Genomic DNA, 25499 nt, shown 5'->3' with positions numbered 1-25499 from the left:
TTTATTTCTTTTAACTATTTTATATATATGTTATATTATTCAGTGTAACATTTGTTAGAAGCTTTGGTTTCACAGTTTTATTTTAGATTAAAGTCACAATTCAGACTTTAATCTCACAATTCTGGCCTTTTTTCCACATCTAGTGCATTTTATTTTATTTTATTGAAACAAAGATCATCTCTTGTTTTGGAGGATGAGTGTTTTGGGTGCCGGTGGGCGTGGCTTGCATTGAGCGGCTCGTGAAACCCAGAGTGACGCCTCTTCCTGCTCAGTGACGTCAGCACAAACTGCCGCAAACCCACAACAACAACAACGTCGGCGGAGACGCGGACGCTTCGCGGAGGTTTCACGCGTGTCCAAATCCACGCAGCTGTTCGTGTCCGTGTTCCGTGACACTGAGGTGAGTCACTGAAACATGACGCAGCGGAAATATGGCGGCTTTAGAGGGGGGAACTCCGGGGAAGAGGCTCGAGTTTGAAGCTAGCGGCTAACTTTGAGTGAAGCTAACTGTTAATGTCGTCGATGACAGTCACGTCGCACAGCGAATGGCTAACTTTGAGTGACGATAACTGTTAATGTCATCGATGACAGTGACGTCACTGCGAATGATGCGTTCGCTGAGCCTTTTAAAGGATTCTGCTTTGACACGGAACACATTTAAATCTTTAATTTAGCCGAGTCATAAACACGCGGAAAGTGAAAGAGTGATCACGTGATCAGAGAGTAAATGTGAAAACATGATAAACATTAAATATACTTTTGTCTTATTTCCAGTGTGTCTTTACTTGGCTGCCAGCCATTTTCAGAGCAGTGATCAAATTGACGTTTATGGCAGCCAATTAATTAGTGATAAACTCAAAATCATTCAAACCATTGTCTTCTCTGGTTTTTTAAATTAAATTAAATGAGACTTTATTGATCTCAGCCAAGTGTAAAATAAGATGAAGTACAAAGACAAGAATAAACCAATCGAAATTTCAAAGTCCTGTTGGTGAAATCAACAAGGACTTACACGTCTGTCCTTAAAGTAACAATATTTTCTGTCCACACGTCCGGTGGCCGGTCCTCGCTCCACCACCTTCTACTTCCTGTTCCTGTGTCCCCGTGGCTCCACCTCTTGCAGCGACGATGGCGGAGCAAAACATGGAGGCGAAGCTGAAGAACCTTCTGAAGCAGGAGAAGATCCAGCTGTGGAACCCTCCGTACACCGAGGACGGTGGCGAGCAGCAGGGGGCGCAGCACATGCAGGTGATGAGGAAACGGGTGTTTGATTTGATCACAAGAGAGAAGTTTAAATGTATCAATAATAAATAAAAACATTTCCACTGTCAGGAGCTGGTGGAGCGTTACGCTCCTCTGCTGTGTCTGTCTGTGTCAGAGGTAGGTGGCGCTCTGGAGTCCATCAGAATCCAGGCGGTGAGGCGAGGGAAAGGAAATAAGACGTACAGAGAGACACACGTGGCCACGCTGGAGCTGCTGCTGCCCAGAGAGAGCAGGAAGGTGGGAGAGGGGGTGGAGTCACCGCAGATGCTCACCACCAAAACACTAACCTAGACCTTTATTTTGAAATCTGTGGTAGGGATGTCCCTTTTTCACTTCCAATACAATACCGATATTGCAGCCTTGAGTATTGGCCGATATTGATACGCTATCAGCACGAATCATACATACTTTAATGACTTATTTTGTAGTGTGGAATGTTAGAATAGTCTTGATCAAGTGATTAATTAAACAGAGAACAATAGTCAGCAACAGTAGGTATGAGAAAAACTGACCCATTTATTATTAAGCAATGGTTACATCAACTTTAACCTTCAACATAAGAATATTGGATTTTTTGCCATGTTAATTTCATAGTTTCATGTGGTTCAATCATCAGGAGGAAAGTACCAAGTGCTCATGGGGGTGTTTTCAGAGCAGCTGTGTTAATTAGGATTAGCCCAACCCACACAGAGTGAGCGACTTGTCCCGCAGTTAACCCGGAGCCCAAGGACGGGCCCCGCAGACGTACTTAATTCTGTGTGTGGAGGTTCAGGACACATTTAAAACACACAAAGCTCATATATATATATGTGTGTGTATATATATATATATATATATATATATATATGTGTGTGTGTATATATATATATATATATATATATATAAACGGAGGCTGTTTAAAGTCGACAGATGGCGCTGGTTTATGAAATGATATTGTTTTAGCAGCTTGCCTCAAGATAAGCTAGCGTGGTGCTAACGGCTAGCTCGCGCTCGCTGTGTGGCTTCGTAGCCTCTGTTTTCAGAGGTTATAGAAAAATGTTTTACCTCTGAAACAGCAGTAGCACACACATGCTGTTGTTGTGATCATGTGATCTACATGCATCCAACATGCAGAGCCCACAAGATCACAACGGGCGCTGCTGTATAGAAGTGCTGTAGCGGAATGGACTGTTGTATCGGAGCACTTATATCGGAGATTTTAGAGGCACTCCGATATAATCCAATACTCGTTTTTTTGGCTGACATCGGACCGATATCCGATATCAATATCGGATCGGGACATCCCTAATCTGTGGGGTTGTTGTGTTGTCCATGCTTCCTGTTTACCTCTGCGTGGTTATGTGACCATAATGATGAAAAACATTTCTCTACCCACATGGCTGCTAATGCAAAAACTTAATTGTTCATCACTTTGTTTGTTTCAGGATCCAAAGACAAAGAATTACCTGGAGACGAGACTGGACGTGTCCACTCAGGAGGTGCTAGACAGGTACACACACACACACATGCTCACACACACACACACACACGCTCACACAAACTTGCTCACACACACTGTGTGTGTCTCTGTCGTAGGATTGGAAAAGACTTTGACCTCAGATTCTTCAAACTGATCCTGAACGGGAAAACTCTGTGTCCAGGTGGGGTCACTCACACCTGATCAATCAGCCCATCGACCCATGACACTCTGTAACGTGTGCGTGTGTGTGCAGAGCGGCGTCTGGATGAGCAGGGAGTGAAGAACCACAGTAAAGTGATGGTGCTGAAGGTGAGCGACGCTGAACTGAAGCAACAGATGAGAGAAGAAGAGCAGAAGAAGAAAGAGCAGAGTGAGAGTCTGCAGAGGACACACAAGGGTTTCCAGATCCTGTCAGAGAGAGGTGTGTTCACTGACCGCTCACTCACCGACCGCACACTGACTGCTCACTGACCGCTCACTCACTGACCACTCACTCACCACTCATTCACTGACCACTCACTGACTGCTCACTGACCGCTCACTCATCGCTCACTGACTGCTCACTGTCCGCCACTCACTGCTCACTGACCACTCACTCACTGCTCACTCACCCGCTCACTCACCCGCTCACTCACCCGCTCACTCACCTGCTCACTCACCGCCAGTGTTTGGAATAACGCCGTTACCTAACGCTGTTATTTTTTCAGTAATGGGGTAATCTAACTAATTACTTTTCCCGTCGTTACAACGCCGTTAACATTACTGGACGTAAAATGCGGTGCGTTACTATGCATTGATTGAATAAACTGTGTAATCCCAACTGGCTCACAGCTAGTGAGGAGGCGGATTAATAACGAGGTAAGCGATTAAGATTGAGCAAGGCAGAGTCACGTTTCACGCATTCTAGCATACGCGCCACACACACATATACACACACACACAGCTAAACTGACCGCTCACTCACTCAGTACTCACTGCTCACTCACTGCTCACTGACTGCTCACTGACCACTCACTCACCGCTCACTGACCGCTCACTCACTCACTGACTGTTCACTCACTCACTGCTCACTGACTGCTCACTGACCGCTCACTGACAGTGACCACTGACTCACTCACTCTGCTGACTGACCACAGTGACGCTCACTGCTCACTGACCACAGAGTGTGTTCACTCACCGTGTGTTCTCACTGACCACATAGACATTCACTGACCACTGCTCACTGACCCACCACTCACTCACTGACCGTTTACTGACCACAGAGAGGTACGTTCACTGACCACTCACTGACCGCTCACTCACTGCTCACTGACCGCTCACTCATTGCTCACTGACCACAGATAGGTGTGTTCACTCACTGTGCTCACTCACCGCTCACTGAGAGGAGAGCTGGGACCACAGGTGGAAAAGAGCCAGAAGATGAGCAGCATCTGCCTGAACTGGTTGGGGTGAAAGGAAAAATGGTGGCAAGACAGAGGACAAAGACCAGGAGCAGGAAGTTCTAAGTTTAGACGCTGCTTCATGCTTCTCTGAGTTCTAACTATCAGCTTTATCCAAAAAGAAGGTTTTAATTCTTTAAATGCAGTTCACTGACGAAGATAACTACTTGTACTGATGAAGATGATCTGTGTGTTTCAGACGGCAGTGAAGACACACCCTTCCTGGAGATTGCAGACCAGAGAGGAAACCCACTAAAGATCCCACCCACTGAGAGGAAGGTACACACACAGACACATTCGTCTACACACACACACACACACACATTATTTACATATATATATATATATATATATGTGTGTATATATACATATATGTGTGTGTGTGTGTGTGCATATATATGTGTATATATATATATATTAGGGATGCACCGATATGACTATTTCCGCTGATACCGATATCCGATATTAACATTGCTGCTATGGCCGAGAACCGATATCTACCGATATCGATATATGTTTTTAAAAAAAGGTTTGTGAGATGATAAAAGTTTGTACAGAATGAAAATCATGCAAGCTGAATTTTTCAATGTCTTCCTTTATTTTCAAAACATGTTTTACCTCCAAATAACAAGGTCACATGAGACACAAGTAACCAACTACAAGTAAAGGTTTTTAGAAACCTTTACCACTTGTAGCAAGTGTGTAACTAAATTAAAGTACAGTTTAACTCCCTCAACTCACTAAACTCCTGTGAGAAAGTTTGGATCATAAATTACAAACATGAACATAAATAAAAATAATACCCTGCCAAAGTTACTGTAACCGAGATAAGGGCGTCTATACTGCGTACGTAAATCAAGGCAACAACCCTTCCTCCCGGCAACAACAACCGCGCCACTTCCCTTAACAATAAAACTACACAACAGATATGAGAAACAATACCTGACGAGCTCTACTAAGAGCTGCCATAATAAAGAAAACATGTTAAAATACTTTATCAAACTTGACAGTATTCATGGCAACCAGATATTTATTAAATTGCAAAACATCGGAAAAGTAGCGCCGACTTGGCAGGTTGTTGCGGGGTTCAATATGCTCTATCAACCGTCTGAACCCTCGGCTGGTTGTCAAGAGCAATCATTTCCATTACCTTGATCGTTATTGCCCTGGCCAATGTCTTCCTTTGGTCGAGTCCCAGCTGCGCTGCTTTCTTTTTTGTCTGCTGCCTAATGTTACTAGCGTTAGCTTCCTGCTGTTGTTTGTATTGAATGACTTGACGCGGAACCCTCCTCGCATTACTTCGACTTTGCAAGTGTTGCATAATGCTTTTTGCGTATCTTCTATCGACACCCTGAAAAAACGCCCACACCATTGACATTCTCTCTCCTCAGCACACACACACACACATCTTGTGCTGCGCTTGCGTCACTGACACTGTCATATGCCCAAACAAATGCCGCATGGCCTCCCCATCCCGACACACATACACAAACAGCAATTAGACGGGTATAAACATCGGTTGTTAAAATTGGGGCAGTTTTACTCATTTGACCGATGCCGATATGTTAAAAAATGTCGGCCGATACCAATGTTAATGCCGATATATCGTGCATCCCTAATATAAATATATATATGTATGTCTATTTATGTATATAATGTGGGTGTGTGTGTGTGTGTGTGTAGGCTCTGATCTTGGCCATGGGTCTCCATGAGAAAGGTCGCTCTCTGATGAAGAAGAAACAGTATGACAGCGCTCTGTGTCACCTGCTGAAGGCTGACCAACAGTTCAGGTACACACACACACACACAGTGACATCATCAATGACATACAGGAGCGCTGACTCTGTGTGTGTGTGTGTGTGTGTCCAGTGTGTGCGACTCATCCCTACTCAGGTGTGTAGATAACTTTGCAGTCCTGCAGCTGGACATCGTGTGGTGTTACCGAGCTCTGGAGGCGCTCAGCTGTCTGGACGACGGCAGGACTCGACTGCAGAGAGCAGAGGACGGATTCTGTCAGTGTTACGGACAACAGAGAGAGAGACTGCTCCTGATCCAGGTACACACACACACACACACACACACACACACACACACACACACACACACACAGAGACTGCTCCTGATCCAGGTACACACACACACACACACACACAGACTGCTCCTGATCTAGGTACACACACACACATGCATACAGAGAGAGAGAGAGACTGCTCCTGATCCAGATACACACACACAAATGCACACAGATAGAGAGAGAGCTGATCCAGGTAAACACACAAACACACAGACTGCTCCTGATCCAGGTATACACACACACACAGACTGCTCCTGATTCAGGTGCACACACATGCACACAGATAGAGAGAGAGACTGCTCCTGATCCAGGTACATACACACACACACACACAGACTGCTCCTGATCCAGGTATACACACAAACACAGACTGACACACACACACAGACTGCTCCTTCCACACACACACACACACACACACAGACTGCTCTAATCCAGGTACACACCCCACACAGACAGACACATGACACACAGACTGCTCCTGGTCAGGTACACACACACACAGAGACTGCGATCAATGTACACACACACACACACACACACACAGACTGCTCAGTGCATACACACACACACACAGACTGCTCTTGATTCAGGTGTACACACACACACACACACAGAGACTGCTCCTGAGCCATCACAGACAGACACACACACACACACCAGACTGCTCCTGATCCAGGTACACACACACACACACACAGACTGCTCCTGATCCAGGTACGTACACACACACACATGCAGAGACTGCTCCTGATCCAGGTACACACACACACACACACAGACTGCTCCTGCTCCAGGTGTACACACACACACACAGAGACTGCTCCTGATCAGGTATACACACACACACAGACTGCTCCTGATTCAGGTGTACACACACACACACACACACACACACACACACACACACACACACACACACAGACTGCTGGTAAACACACACTGCTCCTGATCCACATGCTCCTGATTCAGGTGTACACACACACACACACACACACACACACACACACACACACACACACAGACTGCTCCTAATCAGGTAAACACACACCCACACAGACAGAGCGACTGCTCCTGATCAATGTACATACACACACACACACACACACAGACTGCTCCTGATCAGACATACACACACACACACACAGAGACTTCCCTTCAGGTGTACACACACACACACAGACTGCTCCTGAGCCAGGTGTACACACACACACACAGACTGCTCTTGATTCAGGTGTCACACACACACACACACACACACACACACACACACACACACACTGCTCCTGAGTGTACACACACACACACACTCTGAGATTCTCACAGCAGACACCACACACACACAGACTCTCCTTTCTCCTGAGCCTGGTGTACACACACACAGCTGCTCCTGATCCAGGTATACACACACTGCTCCTGATTCAGGTGTACACACACACACACACAGACTGCTCCTGAGCCAGGTGTACACACACAGAGACTGCTCCTGATCCAGCTACACACACACACACACACACACACACACACACACACACACACACACACACAGACTGTTCCTGATCCAGGCACCACACACACACACACACACACAGACTTCAGACACACAGAGACATTCAGACCCACACACACACATACACAGAGATTGCCTTGATTCAGGTGTACACACACACACACACAGAGACTGCTCCTGATCCAGGTGTACACACACACACACACACACACACACACACACACACACACACAGAGGCTGCTCCTGAGCCAGGTGTACACACACACACAGAGACTGCTCCTGATCCAGGTGTACACACACACACACACACACACACACACACACACACACACACACACACAGAGGCTGCTCCTGAGCCAGGTGTACACACACACACACACACACACACACACACACAGAGACTGCTCCTGATTCAGGTGTACACACAGAGACTGCTCCTGAGCCTGGTGTACACACACACAGACTGCTCCTGATTCAGGTATGTACACACACACACACACACACACAGAGGCTGCTCCTGAGCCAGGTGTACACACACACACACAGACTGCTCCTGATTCAGGTGTACACACACACACACACACAGACTGCTCCTGATTCAGGTGTACACACACACACACACTGCTCCTGAGCCAGGTGTATACACACACACACACACACACACAGAAACTGCTCCTGATCCAGGTACACACACACACACACACACACACAGACTGCTCCTGAGCCAGGTACACACACACAACACACACAGACTGCTCCTGATCCAGGTACACACACACAGAGACACACACATGAGTACTGAAGTCAGTGAGCAGAAAAGATGACCTGTGTGTGTGTGTTTGTGTTTGTGTTGTCAGGGTAACACAGGCAGAGAAGAAGTGTTGTTCCTGCGTCTCTATCTCCTCCAGTGTCTCCTCTTCTACATCGAAGGAAACGATGCTCAGGCTCAACATCAGCTGACCAAGGTGACCGTCACCACGGCAACAGGTTGTGATCATGTGACCTGTGAGTGTAGTGAATAAACGTAGAGTCATGCTCGTGTTCCTCAGGTGGAGTCTCTGTTCGCTCGTCTCTGTCTGGACTCTGACAAAATGGCGCAGCTCATGGCGCTGGGTTTCACTGAGCGTGAGGCTCGCCTCGGGCTCCGAGCGTGTGGAGGCGACCTGCAGGAGGCCGCCGCCCACATCACCAACCGCAGACAGGTGAGTCCAGGAGCGGGATGTCAGCTGGACGTCAGCTGCACAAACGTGTCTCTGTTTTCAGGAGCGTGAGGAGCTGAAGTGGCAAGAGCGTCAGAAGAGGAGGAAGAGGACGGAGGACATCACCGTCCTCACTGAGCTGGGATTCTCCCGCAGGGACGCTGCCGCTGCCCTGCACCGCGCCAACGGAGACGTTAACCGGGCCTGTGAGGTCAGTGTGTGGTCGTCACGCTGCGCCACAGTGAGTGACAGCATCAGTCATGTGACGTGTGCTTGTGTGTCTCCCTCAGATCCTGCAGGACGCCAGTCAGGCGGCTCAGGCCACCAATGACAATGAGGCGTCCACCGCCAGTCCAGAGAAGGTCAACCAGGTACTTCCTGTCAACAGCTGAACGTTCATGTGACACATTCTCAGTGTGTCACACCACACTTCCTGTCTGTCTGCAGCTGCAGTATCTGGGTTTTGACAGAGAAGCGTCCGAGGCCGCGCTGCGTCTGACGGGAGGCGACGTCCAATCAGCAGCTCAGCTGCTGCTGGACAACAACGGCTTCCTGTCCCCGCCCTCAACCTCAGCCTCCCCCAACTCTGAGGAGCCGTCCACCTCCTCGTCCTCCACCTCTTCCCCATCCAAAGGTGAGAGGCAGACACAGAACTTTCAAAATAAGAGCACGGCTACAGTTAGCTTCACAAAATGTGTGTGTGTGTGTGTGTGTACACAGAGGATGAGCAGCTGGTCAGTGAAGTGTTGGAGGATCTCTCTCATCATGAGGACGATTATCTGGACCTGACTCTTGAGGAGGAGAGCGACCTCATCAACACCATGAAGACATACCTGAACAGAGTGTCCACACACACAGTCTGACACACACACACTCACAGTCAAAGTTTAAAAGTGTACTTTTTTGTGTGAGAAGACTCAGATCTTTAAACTGAGGCTGTTTGTTCGTATTTAACTGTGTTTCCATGTGATGATGATGATGAGCAGTGGCCTCATGATGGACGATGAAGGTTAATTTTTTTTTTTTTTTTCTTACCCTTATTTCCATTTTTTTTCATTAAACAAACAAATGAAAACCAGAATCTTGTGAAATTTACAATAAAAACCAACAACGATGCCTTTGTTTGGTCATGGAGGGGGAGGGGCTTATGTTGCAGTCAGCCATCAGGGGGCGATAGAGATGTGTGCAAGCCATCATGGTCTCTGTATGACTGTGACGCCCCCTTGTGGCACAGTGTTACATGAGTATTTTAAAGCATGTGAAGCACAGTGAGTTTCTGCAGACAAGATGGGCCGCCTCCATAAAGTATGACCCTTGTGTAAAGTAAGTCAATCTTTAAGAACATTTTATTTTAAAGTTAATTTACAACTTATTAAAAACACTAACGCTAATATTCTATCAAACCTACCAAATATGAATATTAAATACTGTACCTTTAAACATTAACATTCGGTGTGTGTGTGTGTGTCTTTAAATGTGTACACATTCTCTCTCTCTCTCTCGCGGTGTCTCTCAGTCATTGTAAGATGGCGGCCTGTCAGCAGGACTCTCCTCTGTACCTGGGCTTTGACTTCAGCACTCAGCAGGTAAAACTCGGTTGTCGATCCCGAGGTTCCGGCTTTGGTGACGTGGTGTACGCACATGAGCGCGAGCACGGAACGTTTTCAGCTTCACACGGGACACCATCACACGCACGTGTTTTCCTGGCGTTACTTTGTCCAGTTATTGATGAGTGGAACATTTACAATGATTTAAACACCAGTGAAACTGATCATGATCACTTATTTATCTCACTCTCCCACACCAAAGCTCATAGAGAAAATCAGAGATTTTAGCTCTGGGGACACAGGAGCTGCTGGTCCTCTGCTGCCTCGTGTAGTCACTTTGTGTCAATGAGGTCAATCTGAACAAAGGATTTTAGATGCCGAAGTGACAAAATAAGACATGCGAACTTAGTGATAGAGGCAGCAGTGGATCAACAACTTCTGTGTACTGGGTGGCTCAGAGGTTAAGACCGGTACCCTGTGTGCGAAAGACATCGTGGTCGCAATGGTAAGTTGCTTTGGATAAAAGCGTCTGCTAAATGACATGTAATATAATGTAAATGCTGTGACGTTAAAATCACTGATATTCTCTATGAGATTTAGTGTGGGAGAGTATAAAGATACACAGTGAGACAAACACGTGGTCATGTAGATATCAGCGACTTAAAGTGAAGGCTTTTGTTGCGTTTTATTTTGAAAACCGAAGGAAGTGAAGTGATGATTGCTGGCTCAGTGAGGTTCTCTGGTGTCACGTGATGTTTTGTTTTATCGATGACTGAAGCTGAAGGTGGTCGCGATCGACGGAAACCTGCACGTGGTTCATCAGAGCAATGTTCACTTTGACTCCGAGCTGCCCGAGTTCAGGTAAGACCACAGCGCCACCTGCAGGAGGAGAAAGTCAATGCAGTCACACTCTAATGCTGATGATCATAGTCCACGAGTTTCTCTGTCGTTGTCATGGCAACAGTGGTGTTTTGTTATTTTTTTAAAATATTTTCTTTTGAAAGTTAATTTTAGCTCTTTTTTATGGTGATGTGTCCAGGACTGAGGGAGGCGTCCATCTCCATGACGACAGACTGACCGTCACCGCTCCTGTGCTGATGTGGGTCAAGGTCAGAGACACACACACACACACACACACACACAGGCCCTTTCTCAATACTCAAGTATGCAAGGATATACTTGAGAAGTACACCTGAAGTACATACTTGCCAAGTACAGAGTACACAGGTATGATTCTTCAATTGGAACAGCAGCTACTTCCTTGTTCTACTGTCTGAATGGCAGGTGGCGCCGAGTGCTTAAGCCTCATTAGCGCCACCAACAGTGTTGATAAATGAACATATGAAAAACTTTTAATAAATGCATGTATATAGTTATTATTTTCACATTTTAAATATTTAACTTCATTTTTAATTTATTTTTATTAAAATATACAGTACCATGTGGAAAATAGATATTACAGCATTGTAGAATAGTATATATGTATGTATGTATGTATGTGTATATATGTGTGTATATTTACATATTATTATTATCATTATTATTTTTAATAAATAATAATTAAATACAGATACATTGACCGTGCGACTTCAATATAAATCTAAAATTCAAAGTTAAAATAAAGAAAAACATTAATAATATACAAACTTTCAAACTGTCAGGTCAAAACATTTACATTAAAAACAAAATAACACGTCAACAACAAATCTATGGATCACACCGAGCATCTAATGACAGCGATGTCTGAGCCAGCGGATCATTTCATCAGGACAGGCCGAGTTAACGCTGCTCTGTGCCAGGCACAGTGAGCACGAGCATCCACAGAGGCGGAGCTTATCACCTCCGACAACGTCGCTGCCAAACTATAAATACGTCATATCTTAATACACAAACCACATGTTTGAATTCTAAATGACTAATTTCTCGCCTCAAATGATCTTAAAACTTTGTTCCGGGACATAGAAAAATATTTATTTCAGGTTTATATTTGTATTATCTGCTGCTATGCTCTGCCAAAATGCATTCTGGGATACATGGCCTTCCCAAGTACGCTTAAGTCACCACCCGATGCATACTTGGTAAAACGAGCAGAGCCAGAACACTTCCGGGTTTGAGAACCATCCTCGCTGTTCACTTGAGAACTGGAACAGAACCTAGTACGCACATGTACGCACAAGTATGGATATTGAGAAACTGCCACTGTCAGTGAGCTGGCTCACTTTGTAGCCTGTGTTCACTGGCTACAGGCTCCCTCCTGATTGGTTTGTTTCTCCTCAGGCTCTGGACCTGCTGATGGATAAGATGAAGAGGGCGGGGTTTGACTTTCTGCGGGTCAGAGCGTTGTCAGGCAGCGGTCAGGTGAGACAGAGATCACATGTCCAAACATGGACTCGTGTGGTGTGTTCAGGGACAGATGTGGATGTGGGTTGTGGATGTGTGTGGTGTGTTCAGGGACAGATGTGGACATATGTGGTGTGTTCAGGAACAGATGTGGACGTATGTGGTGTGTTCAGGAACAGATGTGGGCGTATGTGGTGTGTTCAGGAACAGATGTGGGCGTATGTGGTGTGTTCAGGAACAGATGTGGGCGTATGTGGTGGGTTCAGGGACAGATGTGGACAGGTGGGTTCAGGAACAGATGTGGACATGTGTTGTGTGTTCAGGGACAGATGTGGACGTGTGTGGTGTGTTCAGGGACAGAGGTGTGCGGTGTGTTCACGGACAGATGTGTGTGGTGTGTTCAGGGACAGACGTTGGCGAAGTTTACAGTAAAACATCTGTATGTGTGATTGTGTGTCAGCAACATGGAAGTGTGTTCTGGAGACGAGGAGCTCGTGAGACTCTGAACCAGCTTGACCCAGACCTGGACCTACACCTACTGCTGCGTGTGTGTGTGTGTGTGTGTGTGTGTGTGTGTGTGTGTGTGTGTGTGTGTGTGTGTGTGTGTGTGTGATGAAGAGGGCGGGGTTTGACTTCTCTGCGGGTCAGAGCGTTGTCAGGCAGCGGTCAGGTGAGACAGAGGTCACATGTCCAAACATGGACTCGTGTGGTGTGTTCAGGGACAGATGTGGATGTGGGTTGTGGATGTGTGTGGTGTGTTCAGGGGCAGATGTGGACATATGTGGTGTGTTCAGGGGCAGATGTGGACATATGTGGTGTGTTCAGGAACAGATGTGGGCGTATGTGGTGTGTTCAGGAACAGATGTGGCGTATGTGTTGGAACAGATGTGGACGTATGTGGTGGGTTCAGGGACAGATGTGGACATGTGTGGTGGGTTCAGGGACAGATGTGGACATGTGTGGTGTGTTCAGGGACTGTTGTGGATGTGTGTGGTGTGTTTAGGGACAGATGTGGACGTGTGTTGTGTGTTCAGGGACAGAGGTGTGCGGTGTGTTCACGGACAGATGTGTGTGGTGTGTTCAGGGACAGACGTTGGCGAAGTTTACAGTAAAACATCTGTATGTGTGATTGTGTGTCAGCAACATGGAAGTGTGTTCTGGAGACGAGGAGCTCGTGAGACTCTGAACCAGCTTGACCCAGACCTGGACCTACACCTACTGCTGCAGGTAGTGTGTGTGTGTGTGTGTGTGTGTGTGTGTGTGTGTGTGTGTGTGTGTGTGTGTGTGTGATAAGGCAGAACCTCATATCTGTCTGTGTGTGTAGGACAGTTTCTCAGTGTGTCACTCTCCAGTATGGATGGACTCCAGCAGCACTCAGCAGTGTCAGGACCTGCAGGCAACAGTAGGGGGCGCTCACAGGCTGGCAGACATCACAGGATCCAGAGCGTATGAGGTCAGTGTGTGTGTGTGTTCAGTTTGTTTAAAAAAACAAACTGAACACTCATGTTTTGACTCCACCCACAGCGTTTCACAGGAAACCAAATCGCCAAACTGCGTCAGACGAGACCAGAGGAGTTCCACAACACTGAGGTCAGTGACCCCTCTGTAAAGATATTGTTGCAGGGATAGTAACAAAGTAACATCAGCAGAAAGAACAAAGATCACAGATGAACTTCAGCTTTGGACAAATCTGATTTTTGTCATTTGTTAGTTACGAAGAAAAAAAATTGTGTGTGTCTGTTTGCATGCGTGTGTGTGTTCGTCAGAGGATTTCATTAGTCAGCAGTTTTGCTGCCTCTCTCTTCCTCGGGGATTTTGCTGACATCGACTACAGCGACGGTACGACAACTGAACTCTAACTCTGTTACTGACACATTGATTGATTGATTGATTGATTGATTGACTGATTGACTGATAAGGCTCAGGGATGAACCTGTTGGACATCAGGACCAGGACCTGGTCTCAGCTCTGTCTGGACGCTGTGGCTCCTCACCTTGACAGCCTGCTGGGGGTGCCGCTGCCCTCCACATCAGTTCTGGTGAGACTCAATACTCAAGTATGTAAGGATGTACTGGCAAGTAGGATTCTTCAATTGGAACAGCAGCTACTTCCTTGTTCTACTGTTTGAATGGCCCTAACCAAGTGCTTTAGCCTCATCTCTGCCACCTACAGTGTTGATAAATGAACATATGAAATACTTTTAATAAATGCATATATATTGTTATTTTCACATTTTAAATATTTAACTTAATTTATTAATTTATTTTTAATAAAATATACAATGCCATGTGGAAAAAAATATATATGTGTGTGTGTGTGTATATATGTGTGTATATATGTATATATATATATATATATATATATATATATATATATATATATATATATATACATGTGTGTGTGTATATGTATATGTACATTTTATATTTAAATACAGCTACAACTTTGCAACTTTAATATCAATCTAAAATTCAAAGTTAAATTTAAATAAAGCATTAATAATATACAAACTTTCAAACTGTCAGGTCAAAACATTTACATCAAAAACAAAATAAACACCCCCTCTTCTGCACTGTGGACATTATCGATAATCCGGGTAGAACTTTGTGGAAGTTAAACACAAATATCATAAATAATCCAAGATTCAAAACCCAAATGAGAGAAGAAATAAAAACGTTTCTAGAAGAAAATGATAATGGAGAGGTTGACTCAGTTACGGTCTGGGATACTTTAAAAGCTGTTGTTAGAGGGAGAATAATATCATTCTGTTACTATGAAAAGAAACAAAAACAATTAAGACTGATAGACCTTAATAAAGAACTGAAAGATCTTGAGACACAACAAAAGAACAAAAACTATAAACACTAACCAGAACAAAAGCAACTAGAGACGAAATAAATAAAGTATACACAGAGGAAGTTGAAAAAAAGATGATATTCACAAGACAAACTTATTATGAGTCAGGAAAAAAATCACAAAAAAATCTTTGCGAGAAAACCGCAAAAGCAACGAGCAGACAACACTATATACAAAATAAGGGACATAGATTCTGGAACTATACGATATAAACAAGAAGAAAAACAAAGAACATTCAGAAAATACTACAAATGCCTGTATACAGAACCCCAATTAGAAGGTGACCAGCAAATTGATGACTTCTTAAAATCTCTCAAATTACATTGCTTTATCAGAAGAACAAAATGGAATATTAACAGCCCCTATAACTGAGATAGAGCTGAATAGGGCCATCTCCACCCTGGAAGCAAACGAATCACCTGGCCCAGATGGCTTCTCCTTGGAGTGGTATAAAGCATTTAAAACTGAGTCGGTGCCAATCCTTCTCCAAGCCTGTAATACGACATTAATAGATAATAAAATGCCCCCATCTTGGAATGAGGCGGTGATTTCCGTCATTCTCAAGGAGGGAAAAATTAAATTGGAGTGTAGTTCATACAGGCCTATCTCAATGCTGAATGTTGACTACAAGCTTTATACAACCGTCCTCGCCAGAAGACTGGACAAGGTTCTTCCTCAGCTTATACGCAATGATCAGACTGGATTTATCTTCCAAAGACAGACTCACAACATCAGGCGATCATTACACTTAATACATCATATCCAAAATAATAATATTGAAGCTTGTTTAGTTAGTCTAGAGGCCTTTGACCCGGTAAGTTGGCCTTTCCTTTATAAAGTTTTAGAAAGATTTGGCATGGACAACGTTTTTATTAGAGGGATCCGTACAACAACCATCAGTCCGGATAAAAATAAATGGTTACCTTTCAGATACTATTAAACTAGAAAGTGGTTTGAGACAGGGATGCCCGATTTCGCCCCTGCTATTTGCACTCTATATAGAGCCCCTAGCTCACTGGATTAGACAGTCATCTGCATTAATGGAGGCGACCAGAAGGTGGCACTATATCCAGCCGACGCCTTGGTTTATTTAAGTGACCCTCCTAATTCACTCCCCAAATTAATGGTCTTTCTAGAAACATTTGGTAGTTATTCAGGATATTTGACTATTATAAATTTTGACAAATTTTGATCATCAACTACCAACCCACAAAGCAATTTAGGGACAAATTCCATATTAAATTGGATCAAAATTCATTAAAAGTGAATTTTGATTAAAAGGGTATAAATTAAGTAATAAATTACAGACAATCCAATAGTGTGCCTATGAATTTAGGCCTAACATGTTTGATAAGGGATTGAAATCGTGGATTTTGAAAGGAATAACAACATACTACTCTCTCACAGAAAAGGGACAATTTAAAAACTTTGAAAAGTTGAAAGAAGACTAACCTTGAAAGAACAGATTTTTTCAGATTCCTCCAGGTACGTAATCACTTTGAACATATCAGAAAGGACACCGATCTTAATGACCCGATATCGTTCATTTTTATTGATGCTTATCAAAGTAAGTTGAATAAGGGTGACATCTCTAGAATTTGTAAGGGTCTACTGTCTAAAAAAAACACACAGTACAAGATATGTTAAGGAAAAATGGGAGAGAGAGGGTAATCTAACAATATCTGAGGAGGATTGGCTCGGCGTTTGCCAACCCCAGTGGAAATGTACCAGCTCTCATGTATGGCAGGAGTTTGGCTGGAAGTGTTAGGTCCGCTTTTTCATTACACCAAAACAAAAGGCGAAGCTGCATGCTGGAGACTATGCGGACACCCGGAAGCCAATCATTGGCATATCTTTTGGGAATGCCCAGTGGTTAAATCCTTCTGGACAGAGCTTCACAAAGTATTAGGCACCATGTTTAATACTACTAAATCTATGGATCACACCAAGCATCTAATGACAGCAATGTCATGATTTCATCAGGACAGGCCAAGGTAACGCTGCCCGCTGCGTTACCTTGCGTTACCTGCCCGGAGCTTATCACCTCTGACAACGTCGCAGCCAAACTATAAATACGTCATATCTTAATACACAAACCACATGTTTGAATTCTAATTGACTCATTTCTCGCCTCAAAAGATCCCAAGTAGGCTTAAGTCACCACCCGATGCATACTTGGTAAAATGGACGGAGCCAGAACACTTCTGGGTTTGAGAACAGTACTCGCTGCTCACGGACTTGAGAATTGGAACAGAACTTAGACTGAGGCTGATGATATTTACACACAAGTATGGATATTGAGAAACGGCCTGTGTATGTGTGTGAGGTGACTGACCTTTGACCTGTGAGCTCAGCCTCTCTCTCTCTGTGCTGCAGGGTCGAGTCTCCTCCTACTTTGAGCGTCGCTTTGGTTTCTCTGAAGACTGCAACGTGGTGACCTTCACCGGCGACAACCCAGGTCAGAGGTCACCGTCATTTAATTTCATCTCACATGACTCTTCAGTCAGATGAGATCAGAGGGGAAGGGGCCAACAAATGCATGATGCAGTCAAGACAAAATTAATCATATTTATGTTTTCACTCAAACCTGCGCTTCATGTAGTTCTGTCACCACAGGGTGGTGCTGTCATACTGTTTGTGTGTGTGTGTGTCTGTGCGTGTGTGCGTGTGCGTGTGTGTGTGTGTGTGTGTGTTCCTCAGCATCTCTGGCAGGGATGAGGCTGCAGCAGGGAGACATCACTGTGAGTTCATTTAGAACTCAACCTTTTTGTGTTTGTGGACAAAAACAAGACATTTGAGAACATTATCATCTGTGTGTGTGTGTTTGTACACAGGTCAGTCTGGGGACCAGTGACACGGTGTTTCTTTGGCCTCAGCAGCTTAGTCCTGCTCTGGAAGGTCACGTCTTCTGTAACCCTGTCCTCTGTGACGAGTACATGGCTCTGCTATGGTACACAGCCACACACACTATTGATTTAACATTCACTTCCTGTCAGCCCTTTCAAAGGAAAAGCACCTTCATATTTGTTTGTCAGCTTCAAGAACGGATCTCTGACGAGGGAACGTGTCAAAAACCAGAGTGCTGGAGGATCATGGGAAATCTTCTCTGCTGCTCTGAGGGACACGCCCCTTGGGAACAACGGGAACATCGGTGACGTTTCCTTCATTCATTCTTTCATCCCTCTTTTCCTCATTCTCTTTAGTCTCGTCTGTCTGTCCGTGTCTCAGCAGTTTATCTCTATGTCTCCAGGCTTTTATTTTGACACAGTAGAGATCACTCCTCCTGCTGTTGGAATTCATCGCTTTGACTCAGACGACAAGGAGGTTAGTAGAGGGAGACTCGCTCGCTCACACACACACACACACAGACAGAGAGAGAGAGATATTTTTTAAGTCTCCTTTATTTGCTCAGAGCATGTTATCCATTACATTTTGGCTCTGGAGGAGAAAAAAACAGAGGAAGAAATTCAACAAATATAAATAAAATAATCAACTCAGGATTTGACCGAAAACAAATCATCATCTTTCACCAAACATAACTTCAGCATTCGCACAAACATCCGTTTAGCATCTGCACACTGTTCTCCACTCTATTCTTCCTGGTTAAATAAACGGCCATCTTTGATTGACTGATTACAAGATTTAATAACTGACAGTGATTTTTCTTTTTCCTGTCATATTTGTAACCAAGAATAAAAACAGAGTGAGAAAATGTTTCATTAAACAAAGAAAAAACCTGAAACAGAAAGTGAAACAGAGGACTTAATCTGACACACTGTAAAAAACAGTGAAAGATAGTTTCTCTGAGTGAACAGAAAGGACATGAATCAGTGACATTTGGATTTACAACAGAGATAAAAGCATTCACAGCCACCTCACCATGGAGAAGCCTCCACTGTAGGTCTCCAGCTTTCTTAGTTAGCGGTGGCTTATACAGAGCCTTCCACTCAGGCTTCTGAGCTGTTGTAAGGGACAGGTGGGTCCTCCAAGGAGTGTCCACTCTGTCCCTGAGCTTGCTCTGCAGTAATGCTTTTAAAACCCAGTAATGTTCATGTTGGGGAAAGAGTCTGTGGGATCAGGCTGAGCTGAACAGTCACAATAGTTTGTTAAAAGAGTCAGTTCACAATCAGTGAGCTGCTGTTTCCAGTCTTTCAGCAGAAGATCACTCACCCTCACTGACCTGGTCCCCAGACACTGGGCCAGAGCAGCAGCATTGTCCAGGTGAGGTCCACACACCTGAACTACACAGCCCAGGGTCAGGACCCTGGCATCGCGCAGTTTCCGGAGTAGGGACGGTCCTGCGACACAGTGGAGTCGTGTCCCGTGAGTCACTGGTTCTTTTAGGAGCCAGAAAAGAGAGTCGCAGCGCCCTCTTTCCTTACAGAGAGTCCCCACACTTTGAAGAGTCCTCTATAAAAGGTGGGGAAATTATCCAAGTTAAGTCCACGTAAATCCATTAAAAACAGAGTCTGCCAGACCCGGTCCACCACACTGCTCCAGTATGGCACGAGCCACCGGCCTCCAGACCAAGTCCGAGGGTCCAGTTAAAAAGCGCCGGATGTGTTGGAGTCTGAACGCTGCTCTCCTGCTGCATGCAGCAGATGTACAAGTCCGTGGCCCCCCCTCCTCTTACCACCATAGCGGCCTGCACCCTGGACAGCAGCCTCTCTGGCGGGTCCAGACACGTCAGCCGGTGCCACAGCATGGAGGACACAAGGTTGTTAATGATGAGGACTCGACCTTTGAAGGACATCTTGGGTAAAATCCATCTCCACCTCTTAAGACGACCTTCAACCTGTTCAATAAAAAGGTCCCAGTTGTGGGAGGTGGAGGCTGCATCTCCAAGATGGACACCAAGGTACTTAAGTCCTCCTCTTCTCCACACTAAGCCCCCGGGTAAAACCAGGAAGAGAGTTTCCCAAAGTCAGCGGCAGTTTGGGTGAGACCATCTATGTCATCCTGAGTCCTCACAGACAGAATGACATCATCAGCGTATGCTGACGATTTAAAACAGCCCTCACAGCCGGCAAAGGACAGACCAGACGGATGAGACCTCAGCTTGTGGAGAAAAGGCTCCAGGGCCAGAGAGTAGAGCATGCCCGACATTGAGCAGCCCTGTCTAACACCTCTCTGAACCTTAAAAGGAGCGCTTAATCTACCATTGACTTTCAGCACACTCTCAATGTCACTGTACAAGACCTTGATCTTAGCTATGAAACCTGAGCTGAAGCCAAAAGCCTGCAGCGTCTGCCACAGGTAGAGGTGTTCAACTCTGTCAAAAGCTTTTTCTTGATCTAAAGAAATCAGACCAAACTCTGAGTCTAATGAACTAGAGAGGTCCAAAATGTCCCGAATCAGAGTAATGTTGTCAGATATCAACCTGCCGGGCACACAGTAGGTCTGGTCCACATGAATGACCTGGTCCATCACCTTCCTGAGTCTCATGGCCAGCACCTTAGAGAGCAGTTTATAGTCAGTACACAGCAGAGACACAGGACGCCAGTTCTTAAGCTCCTGCAGGTCTCCTTTCTTTGGGAGGAGGGTGAGGACAGCCCTCCTGCAGCTCAGGGGCAGCCGTCCCTTGTTCAGACTGTCCTGCAGGACACACAGAAGATCGTCCCCCATGACCGTCCAGAAGGCTCGATAAAACTCCGCAGGGAGACTATGCCGGGAGCCTTCCCACTCTGCAGAGTCTGTAGCGCCTCCTGTAGCTCCTGGGCGGAAAGTTGTGCCTCGAGACTCTCTCTGTGGTCTTCGGTCACTTGCTGCAGCCCTTCAAGGAATGACAGTGCCACCTCTGGTTCCTCCCGAAGCCCTGCTGTATAAAGTTTGTGATAAAAACCCACAGCACACTGCCGAATGTCTGTGTCCTCCTGCAGTAGTAATCCACTGTCAGACCTCAGCGAGTGCATTAGTCTCTTCTGTCCACTCTTCCACTCCAACCCAAAGAAAAAATGAGAAGGAGCATCCATCTCCGCGACGTTCTGGAAGCGTGACCGGACCAGGGCACCATGGGCGTGAAAACCCAGCAGGTCGGACAGAGCTGAGCGTTTGACTTTGAGAACTTCAATATGTTCTCGATCTCTTGTGGAGTCTGCTTGGTTTTGTAGTTCCACCACTTCTCTCTCCATATCTCTCATAGACCTGGTCATGTCTCTAGTGACACTGAGAGTGTACTGCAAGCAAAGCTGTTTGATCTGAACCTTTCCCACGTCCCACCACTGCTGCAGAGAACTGTACTCGGACTTAGTCCGTCTGAAATAAAACCAAAAATAGCTGAGTGACTCTTTAAAACCATTATCGGTCAACAGTGTGATGTTGAAATGCCAGTACGCACTTCTACATTTCACGTTCTTTATAAAAACCACACACTGCACCAGGGAGTGACCGGGGAACCCGACAGGGCTGATCACACTGCTCTTAATAACATTAAAATGATGCTCATAACAACAAAACCTATCAAGTCTTCCTAAAGACAGTGTGTTGCCTCTAGAGTGAAGCCAGGTGTATTGACGCTGGCTCCTGTGGAAACATCTCCACACATCACACAACTCAAAGGTTTCGATCATTTTGCTGATGGCATTTTTTGAAGCAGTGTGAGGTTCCCTGTGGTTCCTGTCTAAGACAGGGTTCTCTGTGCAGTTAAAATCACCAGCTAAAAACAAAAACTCCTCACTGCAACACTTGTGAAGTGTTTGGTTCAGTGTGTCTATAAAAACCACTCTCTCCAGAGTAATAACTGGAGCATATACATTTATAAAAACCAGTTTCATCCTCTCAAACTGAGCAGTCACTTTTAAAAGTCGGCCTGGAACGACCTCGTCTACAGTGAAGTTAAAAGGTGTGAATTCTCTGGAGAAGAGAATCCCGACCCCCCTACTGTTACTGTCCCTGTGACTTAAAACCAGATTATTATTATTATTATTATTGTTGTTGTTGTTGTTGTTATTATGGTCCAGAGCAGCCTCTGCCACTGGTCGCTTTCTGTCCTCTGACTGCAGAGGACTCAGTCTGGAGAATCTGTCCATCAGGGCTTTTCCCTGTCTGTGTGCGTGCTGCGTCACTCTGTACCTCCGTGTGTGTGTCTGTGGTTTGTGTGTGTGTTGTGCGGGGACCGTCGGCTCTGACCGGCTGCTCCGCTGCAGCGGCAGCAGCAGCAGCGTCAGGCCGGCGGTCACCTGCTCTTCCCGGGCATGAGCGGACCAAGAGTCCCTTGCCCCGCAACCGAAACACTTGAGCGAGTCTGACGTGACATGAACTGTGTAATCATAATCATCTACTCTGAACTTCAGAGCCAGATTTAACTCGGATCTGTTGTCCTTGAGTATCATGAAAACCTGTCTCCTGAAAGACACGACGTGCATCTTTATCTTTATCGCGGACACGAGTTTCCCGTGCCGCGACAGTTCCTTCATTAGAGACTCATTACTCAAAAACGGCGGAACATTTGAAATAATAATCTTCTTAGCAGGTGTTACCAGAGGTTACCAGAGGTAACACCTGCACCAGAGAGCCGTCCACCACCACGCCGCTCTGAACCAGCTCGTTAACTTTGTCAGTGCTGTCGACAGCACTGTTCATCCTAGAGGCGGACTTGACTCTGCCGTAGCCCACGACTGAACCCACAGCCAGGCCACACGCCTCCACTGACACGCCGACATCCACACACAGTCTTACGGCATGTCGGCGAGTCAGTTTCTCCAGCCCGCAGACTACAGGTGCTGCCATTTACCTGCCTGGCTGCAGCGCCGACGGCAGCTACCGTCAAACACAAATAACTTTAAAACTATAAACTATTAACAACTCAAAATCAGTGGTCACAAAAGAAAAATTGAATATCAACAAAAACCACCAAGCAGCAAAAAGAAGAGGGGAGAGAGAGAGAGAGAGAGAGAGAGACTGACTGACTCACTCGTCCCTGTCAGGTGTGTAGTTTCAGTCCTCAGATGGAGGTCCGGGCTCTTGTAGAGGGTCAGTTCATGTCCAGAAGAGTCCACGCTGAGAGACTGGGATACTGCGCCAGTGAGTTTGAATCGTCTTTGTTAACATCCTCTTTATTAACAATTGTCTTTATTAACATTCGTCTTTCTTAACAATCCTCTTTATTTACAATACTCTTATTAACAATCTTCTTTATTTACAGTCGTCTTTCTTAACAATCTTATTTATTTACAATCCTCTTTATTAACAATCATTTTTATTGACCATCCTCTTTCTTAACAATCATCTTTATTTACAATCCTCTACATTTACAATCCTCTTTTTTAACAATCGTCTTTATTTACAATCGTCCGTCTTAACAATCCTGTTTATTTACAATTGTCTTTCTTAACAATCGTCTTTTTTACAATCATCTTTATTAACCCTCCTCTTAACAATCGTCTTTATTTACAATCGTCTTTATTAACAATCCTCTTTATTTACAATCCTCTTTATTTACAATCCTCTTTCTTAACAATCATCTTTATTTACAATTGTCTTTCTTAACAATTCTCTTTATTTACAATCCTTTTTATTAACAATCCTCTTTATAGTTATTGGTGTTTTATTCACACATGGTTCATGACCTCATTGATGACCTAACTGATGACATCATTGATGACATCACTCTATTAGATGTTGTTATAATTGATGTTATTTTAATGTTAAAGACAGAAAAATAAAACTTGTCTGTGTTTGGGGTTTTTCACTGACAGGAAACCGAGTTTTAGCGACAGGAGGAGCTTCTTCAAACACACACCTTCTCCAGGGGAGTCATGTGACTCACAGGTGACCAAGTCATGTGACTCACAGGTGACCAAGTCATGTGACTCATAGGTTTGTGTCATGTGACTCACAGGTTTTGTCTGACGTGTTCAATGCTCCAGTTTTCACCATTGATGTGTCAAACTCTGCCTGTCTGGGTTCAGCCTACAGAGCAGTGCATGGTAACACACACACACACACACACACACACACACACACACACACAGCCTGAGCCTGTGATTGGCTGAAGTGTTTTTCAGGTGTAGTTGCAGAATCAGGTGTTTCCTTCTTTGGCGTGGTCAGAATGCACCTGAACCTCAACTGGTCTCAACACCGCACCCTACTGCTCAGGAGGTATACACACACACACACACACACACACACACACACACACACACACACACACACACACACACACACACACACACACACACACACACGTGTGATGATCTCATGTATGGTGATGACGTTGTGTGGTAATGTCGTGTGTGGTGATGTCATGTGTGTTCCAGGTTTACGCCCCAATGTTGAAGCGATTCTCTAGATTGGAGGAGAAGATCGTGCAGGAGGGAATCATGTGAGCTGCAGTAGCCAATCAGAGCAGAGACAACATTTACATCAAGTTTGAATTCAAGAAGAATCATTGATGTAAAAACGGAATAAGACTGGAATGATAAAGAATAATAAACAGGAAAAGAAATAACACAGATCAGATTTTTAAACTTTAAATCATTTATCAGGATTTTAGGTTTAATTTCACAAATGAAAATCAGGTTTTGTCTCTGACTGTGATGTCTCTGCCTGGGCAGCTGTGATGTCTCTGTGTGGACATGTGTCCTGGTGTTGACAGTTCTCTCAGGACATTGTGATCAGTTCATTGACCGTGTCCATGTATTTGTCTTGAGGACAGATGTTTAACTTCAGATGTTCTTCAGAGTTTAGCTTGATGCTAAACTTAGCTTCACATGCTAAGTTTAGCATCATAAACTAAGTTTAGCTTCACATGCTAAATTTAGCTTCATAAGCTAAGTTTAGCTTCACATGCTAAGCTTAGCTCTTGTTAAAAA

General features: G+C 45.0%; 2 protein-coding genes across 2 annotated transcripts; both read left to right on the top strand.

Annotated features, from left to right (window-relative positions):
• Positions 1 to 259: 259 nt before the first annotated feature.
• nub1 (negative regulator of ubiquitin-like proteins 1) lies at positions 260 to 9997 on the top strand. Its single transcript, XM_044051807.1, has 15 exons — positions 260 to 400; positions 1124 to 1248; positions 1333 to 1500; positions 2688 to 2752; positions 2839 to 2903; positions 2976 to 3143; positions 4361 to 4440; positions 5845 to 5951; positions 6031 to 6217; positions 8603 to 8710; positions 8795 to 8947; positions 9009 to 9155; positions 9235 to 9315; positions 9392 to 9578; positions 9665 to 9997. Exons 2-15 carry the CDS (start codon positions 1129 to 1131, stop codon positions 9805 to 9807), a joined length of 1779 nt encoding a protein of 592 aa, XP_043907742.1. The 5' UTR covers positions 260 to 400; positions 1124 to 1128; the 3' UTR covers positions 9808 to 9997.
• On the top strand, positions 9998 to 25499 carry xylb (xylulokinase homolog (H. influenzae)). The gene is given in 22 exon segments (XM_044051918.1): positions 9998 to 10267; positions 10461 to 10530; positions 11270 to 11352; positions 11531 to 11600; positions 12769 to 12822; positions 13475 to 13501; positions 13972 to 14058; positions 14156 to 14284; positions 14356 to 14421; positions 14598 to 14670; positions 14751 to 14869; positions 18064 to 18145; positions 18388 to 18428; positions 18522 to 18637; positions 18723 to 18838; positions 18938 to 19011; positions 23613 to 23709; positions 24384 to 24436; positions 24527 to 24614; positions 24693 to 24731; positions 24734 to 24786; positions 24945 to 25499. Coding segments are annotated over 22 exon segments (1689 nt in total). The 5' UTR covers positions 9998 to 10184; the 3' UTR covers positions 25014 to 25499.

The sequence above is a fragment of the Solea senegalensis genome, linkage group LG1 (assembly GCF_019176455.1).
Source record: "Solea senegalensis isolate Sse05_10M linkage group LG1, IFAPA_SoseM_1, whole genome shotgun sequence".
Taxonomy (NCBI): domain Eukaryota; kingdom Metazoa; phylum Chordata; class Actinopteri; order Pleuronectiformes; family Soleidae; genus Solea; species Solea senegalensis.
This window is presented reverse-complemented; position numbering and strand designations above follow the sequence as displayed.